Genomic DNA, 10013 nt, shown 5'->3' with positions numbered 1-10013 from the left:
TCTCTATATCAGCCATATTGTATGGCTAGGTAAACATGAGGAACATATGCATGTCGTAACTAAAGTCAATTGAATTTTCTTGAATAGACATTGTATTATTTGTCGGTTCACGCCAAAGTCTAGCCAAATAAGATCAACTATTATTAACATAGCTTGTTGTCATGGAATGATTGGTTGGTTCTGTGTATGATAACAAGACTTTGCTTAGAGACAAGTACGATCGTTACAGAGAATACATCCTGGTTAGCTTGAGAAACATATATTTTAAGGGATTTATCGATATTTTGTAAGTATCAGTCTACTACTTACTGTTATAAGACTATATGTGTGTTTGCTATATCATCACACAAATACATAGTCGTATTACCTGTGTTCACAATTGCTCGACCTCCAATTGAGTCAATGTATGAATTGGAATCACGTTGTACCGAATGTGCAGAGTCGTAGGTTTACTCATGTCATGGTGACTAAAACGTTCAAGAGTTGTGCAATATGGATACATTGGTAACTGAATTTACAGCTTTAACATGTTTTAAATCTAGATGCGCAGTTATACGATCTAACTGCGACAGATGTCCACGGATTAAAAAAACAGTTAACTCACACCTAGGTCATATAATATACAGAAAGTTGTTCATTTTGAACGAGTGAGATTACAACGTAAATAATCACTTATACGTCATATCTTGTGATTGTGAGGTCAGTAACGTTAGGTGAAGCTTTATTAACAGCAATTGTTCACAATATTTACACCCACTCTCACTTATAGTATTACATAATTTACACTCATTATTAACTTCCCCATCCACAATATAGTTATGTACCTGACATGGACACAGGCTGATCTCTCCACAATAACTCATACATTTAAAGTTAATTATGTACACGACATGGATACAAGCTGATATAACTACAATAATTTATAAATTATAATAGTAATGTACATGACATGGATACAAGATGAGATATATTTAATGATTTATACATATAATAGTAGTTATATGCATGGCATGGATACAAGGTAATATTTCTACAGTTATGTAAATCTTTTAATGGTAGTTTTGTACATGACATGTATACATTTATTATTTTGCTATCTATATTTTGCAGCCCAATCATCGTGTCAGCATAGCGTTAGGGTGACAAATCCCTCCACTTGCATTCAATAACACTTTAAGCACATTACACCGTCGCCATGGCAACAGGAGGACAGAAAGAAATTGCTTGGGATCTGGTCAACGTTAGGGTTTTGACACTTGAAGACAGTAAGTGATCTATGTATTACATATAAAATCCCATTTGCTCTTTAGTAATTCATTCATATATACACTTTGTCCTGCTCCTTTTATTGACATGTGCAGAAGTCAGAGGTTGAATAATCAATCCACCCCGTCCCACCGTCAGCCAGGGCACGTATCCTTCACAATGGACTGGTCGCACATAATCTTGCATACAATCCATGGTTCAGAAACGCATTTAACACATGTATCACATGTAAACGACACCCATCGCCTTGCCTGCACACACGAGCTCCGTATTCCCACACGACTAACCACACATCACTACTAAATGATGCTACTTAATATATATATATATATAAACGAAGTTGGGCAGGATGATGTGTATGGCCTAATTGATTTTAAGATTGTATCGTTGTTCATCTCTGTTTCTTTGTTTTTCAGTTAGTCTGTTGGTTTTACGGAGAGAGACAGAGACAGAGACAGATTATTATTTGGATTTTTAGCGTAGCTTTAAAAAAATGTCAGTCCTATCGTTATTATGTCTGCAGTGTGGCAGTTTATAGTGATGTATAGCACTGGGGCATCATGCCACAGAGATGTCGCATGATGTCCCACCCAGTCACATCATCCTGACACCGCTCGCCGTTACGGATCACTGCCATCTCATCTCTGTCTGCGTGAGTTCGAGTCCAGCCTCGGCTAACGTTGGTACGTGAGAAAGCCTGCCAGTAGCTTCTCGTGGGTCGGTGGTTCTTCCCTGGGTTTTCCAGGGTTCTTCCTCCACCAATTATACTGGCCGCCATGTATAGCTTATCTTGTGCTTAAAATGGCGTTAAGCCCTACAACAACAACAACAACAACATCCTGACACCTGGCCTAACAGTCCTAACACTAACCTCTTAATGCTGAGCTCAAAGCGAAGCAGCTGTTAGTACCATTTGTATAGGGACCCCGATTGGCCGAGTGGTCTAAAGCGCTCTTCGTTACGGATCACTGCCATCTCACCTCTGTCTGCGGCGGTTCGAGTCTAAGATTCAGCCACTGTGTGCATGTGAGAAAGCTTGCCAGTAGCTTCTCGTGGGTCGGTGGTTCTTTCCGGGGTTTTCCGGGTTCTTCCTCGACCATTAATACTGGCCGCCATGTATAGCCTATCGTGCTGAAAAATGGCATTAAACCCCACAACAACAACAACAACAACAACAACAACCATTTGTATAGGTCTTTGGTATAATTCAGCCGGGGATTGAACCCACGACCTCACGAATCCGTTGCGGACAATCTAACGACTAGATTATCTGTGATACATCGATCGATATGTCTATCCCGGCTTATAGTGTGTATTGTCTTCAAAGCATTTAAACGTACATTTGTACTTAATGGCCATTGTCGAAAACGAAAATACTTTATCGGGACATATTATAACGATAAAAAAGATTAATCAATAAAGATTACAACTACCAAATACAAACTGAAACGTTGCTGACACTTCATCGAGAGAAGTCAAATATCAACATCGATGAAACTTGCAATTATAAGCACTGAAACTCTCAGAAAATGGGTCGAGGAAACTGTACTGACACCTGTACAAAATTATGGAAACTCTATGCATTAAATCAACCCGACTCAGTATCTTATTGATTCTAACGCACATGTTTAAGTTAAGGACAAAAACGAATAATATTTCGTTTTATCGACATATTATTTAGTTTAAACGAATTAATATTTGAAATAAGATTTTGTTTTGTTTATTTATTTTATAAAACTTAAAATAAATAATTGTAATTGCCTGTATATTACTTAAGTCGCTCCGTAATTTTGCAGACATATCTTTATGAAATATTTCGTATGCATAAGAGAACAATTTGCTTCAGTTACTCATTTGTCGAGGGGATAGAGTAGAATGGGTATGGCTGTGAGACAGTTACACATTTGTCAAGGGGATAGAGTAGAGTGGGTATGGCTGTGTGACAGTTACTCATTTGTCGAGGGGATATAGTAGAGTGGGTGTGGCTGTGACAGTTACTTATTTGTCGAGGGAATAAAGTAGAGTGGGCATCGCTGTGTGACAGTTACTCATGTGTCGAGGGGATAGAGTACAGTAGGCATGGCTGTGTGACAGTTATTCATGTGTCGAGGGGATAGAGTAGAGTGGGCGTGGCTGTGTGACAGTTACTCATTTGTCGAGGGATAGAGGAGAGTGGGTGTGACTGTGTGACAGCAACTCATTTGTCGAGGGGATAGAGTAGAGTGGGTATGGCTGTGTGACAGTTACTCATTTGTCGAGGGGATAGAGTAGAGTGGGTATGGCTGTGTGACAGTTGCTAATTTGTCAAGGGGATAGACTGGAGTGGGGGTGGCTATGTGACAGTTACTCATTTGTCGAGGGGATAGAGTAGAGTGGGTATGGCTGTGTGACAGTTACTCATTTGTCGAGGGGATATAGTAGAGTGGGTATGGCTGTGTGACAGTTACTAATTTGTCGAGGGGATAGACTGGAGTGGGAGTGGCTGTGTGACAGTTACTCATTTGTCGAGGGGATAGAGTAGAGTAGGTATGGCTGTCTGACAGTTACTCATTTGTCGAGGGGATAGAATAGAGTGGGTATGGCTGTGTCACAGTTACTCATTTGTCGAGGGGATAGAGTAGAGTGGGTATGGCTGTGTGACAGTTACTCATTTGTCGAGGGGATAGAATAGAGTGGGTATGGTTGTGTGACAGTTGCTCATTTGTCGAGGGGATAGAGTAGAGTGGGTATGGCTATGTGACAGTTGATCATTTGTCGAGGGGATAGAGTAGAGTGGGTATGTCTGTGTGACAATTGCTCATTTGTCGAGGGGATAGAGTAGAGTGGGTATGTCTGTGTGACAGTTGCTCATTTGTCGAGGGGATAGAGTTGAGTGGGTATGGCTGTGTGACAGTTACTCATTTGTCGAGGGTATATAGTAGAGTGAGTATGGCTGTGTGACAGTAACTCATTTGTCGATGGGATTGAGTAGAGTGGATACGGCTGTGTGACAGTTACTCATTTGTCGAGGGGATAGAGTAGAGTGGGCGTGGCTGTGTGACAGTTACTCATTTGTCGAGGGATAGAGGAGAGTGGGTGTGGCTGTGTCACAGTAACTCATTTGTCGAGGGGATAGAGTAGAGTGGGTGTGACTGTGTGACAGCAACTCATTTGTCGAGGGGATAGAGTAGAGTGGGTGTGGATGTGTGACAGCAACTCATTTGTCGAGAGGATAGAGTAGAGTGGGTGTGGCTGTGTGACAGCAACTCATTTGTCGAGGGGATAGAGTACAGTGGGTACGGCTGTGTGAGAGATACTCATTTGTCGAGGGATAGAGTAGAGTGGGTGTGGCTGTGTGACAGTTACTAATTTGTCGAGGGGATAGACTGGAGTGGGGGCGGCTATGTGACAGTTACTCATTTGTCGAGGGGATAGAGTAGAGTGGGTATCGCTGTGTGACAGTTACTCATTTGTCGAGGGGATAGAGTAGAGTGGGTATGGCTGTGTGACAGTTACTAATCTGTCGAGGGGATAGACTGGAGTGGGTATGGCTGTGTCACAGTTACTCATTTGTCGGGGGGATAGAGTAGAGTGGGTATGGCTGTGTGACAGTTGCTCATTTGTCGAGGGGATAGAGTAGAGTGGGTATGGCTGTGTGACAATTGCTCATTTGTCGAGGGGATATAGTAGAGTGGGTATGTCTGTGTGACAGTTGCTCATTTGTCGAGGGGATAGAGTAGAGTGGGTATGGCTGTGTGACAGTTACTCATTTGTCGAGGGTATATAGTAGAGTGAGTATGGCTGTGTGACAGTAACTCATTTGTCGAGGGGATAGAGTAGAGTGGATACGGCTGTGTGGCAGTTACTCATTTGTCGAGGGTATATAGTACAGTGGGTGTGGCTGTGTAACAGTTACTCATTTGTCGAGGGGATATAGTAGAGTGGGTACGGCTGTGTGACAGTTACTCATTTGTCGAGGGGATATAGTAGAGTGGGTACGGCTGTGTGACATTAACTCATTTGTCGAAGGGATATATTAGAGTGGGTATGGCTGTGTGACTATTATTCATGTGTCGACGGGATAGAGTTGAGTGGGTACGGCTGTGTAACAGTTACTCATTTGTCGAGGGGATATATTAGAGTGGGTACGGCTGTGTGACAGTTACTCATTTGTCGAGGGGATAGAGTAGAGTGGGTGCGGCTGTGTTACAGTTACTCATTTGTCGAGGGGATATAGTAGAGTGGGTACGGCTGTGTGACAGTTACTCATTTGTCGAGGGGATGGAGTAGAGTGGGTATGGCTGTGTGACAGTTATTCATTTGTCGAGGGGATATAGTAGAGTGGGTATAGCTTTGTGACAGTTACCATTTGTTGAGGGTATATAGTAGAGTGGGTACGACTGTGTGACTGTTGCTCATTTGTCGAGGGGATATAGTAGAGTGGGTATGGCTGTGTGACAGTAACTCATTTGTCGAGGGGATATAATAGAGTGGGTATGGCTGTGTGACAGTTATTCATTTGTCGAGGGGATAGAGTAGAGTGGGTATGGGTGTGCGAAAGTTACTCATTTGTCGAGGGGATTGAGTAGAGTGGGTATAGCTGTTTGACAGCTTATTCCTGAAGTTACTACACTGCACAGCCGTAGATGGTACACTCACGGTAAACAGAAGACGTTTACAAATGGTTATTTTTCACTTGATTGCTTTGGCTGCAAAGTATCAAACATTTCAATTTATACAATGAAGATACCCGTGAAAACTTTAATATGGAAACAAACGGTGTAGAAAATATGATGGGTTTTGCTGTTTCTGAAACTCTATGATGAGTAGGTTCATAAAGAAATCGTTTGTCTACTACATCATTTATTAAATAACGTCCTTTTTGTTAACGTGTTACAACAATAATTTTTAACCTTAATATTCTTTTTATATTCGTTAATATTTATTCAAAATTATTGTAATACTTTATAAACAATACTGTTTCCTATGCACTGTGATCCATGTAATATTGCCTTTCGCTGACAACACAATACAATGTTGATTACGAACAGGTCAAGAATGTGAGACAATCTATGTATAACACAATATTACTTTTCTTCTATAGAGTTCGATCTGATCTTGTATGTCTTGGAAATCCTTGTAACTATCTGGAAAACTGCATCAGAGCTAGATCTAAGGAAGATAGGTCAATGTAGTTAAATGGTCGTTCTTACAAAGAGTTGTATGTAATGAGGATTGGTCGGTTATTGTGAAATGACCGTTCTTATACAGAATTGTATCTAATGAAGATAGGCAAAACTTTTGTGAAATGGCCTTAGAATAAATTATAGGAATAATTTCATTAAAAAAATGTAATGGTCTTGATAGGGGCGCTCAAGATATATATTGAACTTCTAAGGGAGTGTAAGGTGAATCTGTGTGCATTTGCACCATGTGCACTGGAGAGAATGCTGGAATACCTCTATGTTACTTTCTTGTATTGTAGCTAAAATTTCCTTGAATATTGTAGTTGTGGAAACTGCACATGATATAAGCACGCAACTAACCAAACTGACCGCTCTCAAATGCTCGAAAAATCATCCTCAGTTAGTTTACATTACACAATCATTAACAGTTATTAAATTAGGAAACAGAATTTTGCCAGACTAAATAACACAAGTTCAACAAATAGACTACCAGATACATAAAATGAAAATGAACTAAGTTTCCAGCTCTTATTTTATAATTTACCTTTGAAAGTCCAGGAAGTCAAAATGAACAAGCGGAGCTAATAGTTTTTCGAGAGGTACGCATCTGAAGTAAGACCAAGCTGTATACACTATAATCAAATCACACCCATCAATCATACACCAAAATAAAGAAAATTCCAACCATCAATCATACACCAAAGAAAAGGGATGTAAAAGTTGTTTTAAAAATATCTAAGATATACAAGGTCTTTTGAATATCAGATGTAACCAGTTAGTAAAATATGAGAAACTCTTTTCCTTCAAATTCTAGCCTTATCCAAATAGGAGATTGTTGAGCGCCACCTTAAAAGGCCCTATAATTTTACAAATGTATCGATAGCAAATATTTCGTATCCATAAGAAAATAATTTGCGATAGCTACGCTTTTGCCTAGGAGACGGGCTACAATGGTTATAACTGTGTAATAGCTTATTCATGAAGTTACTGCTCTGAAAAGTCGTAAATGTTACTACAGCTGTAAACACATGACGTTTCCAAGTGATTATTTCTCATTTGGCAGCTTTGACAGCAAAACATCGAAAATTTATTTGCATACAGCTGACGACACCCTTGTAAATTTGTAATGAAAATAAACGGTATACATAATTTAATATTTTCTCCTTATTTTAGTACTTTTATAAATAATATATTTTTCTATGCACTGTGATCCATGTATCTGTACCTTTCTCTGGCAATACAATACAATGTTGATTACGTACAGATGACGAATTTGACACAAAATCTATAAAAGAAAACAAAAGTACTACTTTTCTCCTACCAATTTAGTATCGTGCAGATGTCCTACATATCAATATATGTTCAGTGTTTGATTTTGCATGTCTTGGAACGTCTTCTAACTATTTGGAAAAATACCTCAGAGTATCTAATGAAAAATGAGATATTTTGTGATATGGTCTTAAAATACATTGTAAGAATAATTCCATTAAAGAATTCAGTCCTAACGGATTAACGAGACTAGATTTAGTTATTTTAAGGGAGATAACAATACAGCCCAAATAACTGTGAAGGCTATGTAGAGTTATTTCCAGTGTTCTAAAGGCAGGTGGGTCATTGACTCCCTCATTGAATTAGTTGTTAACTGATCTAAGCTGAATCCTGCTATATGTTCTGTGCAGGATTTGACAGTGGCTTTATCCGAAACCAGTTTTGTCGGTCAGTTTTACCATCATAGGTGCAGATATACCGTTATATGACATGATTCAGAGAGAGAGAGAGAGAGAGAGAGAGAGAGAGAGATCCTTTGAGGTAAAAATGGCATGCTGACTGACAAGCAAAACCTGGGGGTGAGGGTGGTGGCTTTCACATATTGTATAACTTAAAAATGGTCTTTTCTGCTTCCTAATGATAGGTTTAACTGCAAACCAAAGCGGCAACAAGGACATATCTCAGTTTGTGTAGCGTTGGATATGGGTAGCCAGAGCGATTCCCTCCACCAGGGGTTCCGTCCCACCTAACGATACTAAACAATATTTTGGATGTCTTGAAAAGAAGCAAATATTTATAATAAAATATAATTTTACTCTCCTGATTCCGTGATGTTAAACATTATCTCTTTTTTCCAGATGTGAAATACGTCGTGTTGTATTCGTGCTTTAGAACATTCATTTATTGACATTACCCGCTGATCGGGATTTCATTACACTTACAGTCCATTTGATTGTTTTTTTATAAATTACTTTCAGATCAAATAGCTTTAAATAGCTGTAAAACCCAAATGCACGATCTCGCCTTTACAAGCTATTTCAACTTTGTATCATTGGTGTCGTTTAACACGGTAGAAAAATCTCATGGAATGTATAAATATAATATTATAACGAACCAGGTAATTGTAGGTCACCTGGTTTAAGTTCAAGGTTTTCATCCAGCTTTGTCTCACTCCACTCATGTATGCGCTCGTTAGGGAACGTTTGTACCCTGAACGAATCGTTAGTGGTTTCTTGTAAGTTAGACTGCACCGAAAGAAACAATCAGGATTTTGCCAACGAAAATTATTTTCTAATTCTTGAGAGGTAAAGTCTTCTGATTTTTATTTGTAATGGCACACACGAAACAAACTACCCAAAAGTCCACAACAAGTAACTAATAAAAACATACACACCTAAGGAGGCAGCACGAGCACATAAGAGTACTTTTCTATTTTTTTTAATTGAGAGCACCTGTCTGGTGCCCCCCACCCCACCCACCCCCCAAACAAATTAAAGTCCACAAGAAGGAATTGGTAAAGTACAAAACCTAGGCATGCCTACCTTTTTCCTTGAATTTACACCTTCTTTCTTTTTTTGTTACCTTTGTTTTCCAATTTTTCCTTTTTATGTTCCTATTTTTGTCTTTAAATTCTTCATTTCATTTGTGGGGACTTAAGTGTATGTCACTTACAACATTGCAGTAGATCCTGAATCACTGCTTTGACATTTGTTTCAGTTGTGACACTACACCTGTGAGAACAACTCATCAAATACTTTTCGAATTTTCTTATATACTCAGGTACACAAAGTGAGATATTCTTAGAAATACCAAATCAACCACCCCCATACAAAGGGACATAGCTGGAGAACTTCTTTGAGACAAAGTTAGAAGGGGGATGGGACCATCAAATGCTGGTCGCATATCACTCCCAGAGTTGTCAGCAGATAGATTTTGGGGATATAAATGAGTGGCCCAGACAAGCTGACATCCTAAGAGTACTCAAAACCAAGTGAATTAACACCAATAACATTGCAGGATTGCAAAAACGGGTGAGGGGAGAAATATATTGATTCTCTTCCCGGAAAAACTACAACGTGCACTTGCTAGATGTCACAGAAAAGGAAAGTAAGGTTCTATACAACCAAATTTAAGGGCAAATTAAGAAAATCAAAAATCCAAAAATTCCAAATCCAAAATTCAGAAATTAAGGGATATACAGCCAAAAATTAAGGAGCACCTCCAATAATACGAAGGTAGAGGCGAAAGTGAAAGACATCTATGTATCTTGCCTCCCTCTAAAAATTGGAAATGATATAATAGTAAGTAAACTGG

At 39.2% G+C, this 10013-nt stretch overlaps 1 protein-coding gene across 1 annotated transcript in view; it reads left to right on the top strand.

Moving 5' to 3' along the window:
• Positions 1-208: 208 nt before the first annotated feature.
• The window catches only part of LOC149770711 (uncharacterized), a 91659-nt gene continuing 81854 nt past the window's right edge, over positions 209-10013 (top strand). The window contains exons 1-2 of the mRNA XM_089949210.1: positions 209-286; positions 1111-1265. Coding sequence (XP_089805336.1) covers positions 1196-1265 — 70 coding nt within the window. The 5' untranslated portion in view covers positions 209-286; positions 1111-1195. The remainder of the gene's footprint in view (positions 287-1110; positions 1266-10013) is intronic.

The sequence above is a fragment of the Sinohyriopsis cumingii genome, unplaced genomic scaffold (assembly GCF_028554795.1).
Source record: "Sinohyriopsis cumingii isolate HCF-2022 unplaced genomic scaffold, ASM2855479v2 utg002465l, whole genome shotgun sequence".
NCBI classification, from domain to species: Eukaryota; Metazoa; Mollusca; class Bivalvia; order Unionida; family Unionidae; genus Sinohyriopsis; species Sinohyriopsis cumingii.
This window is presented reverse-complemented; position numbering and strand designations above follow the sequence as displayed.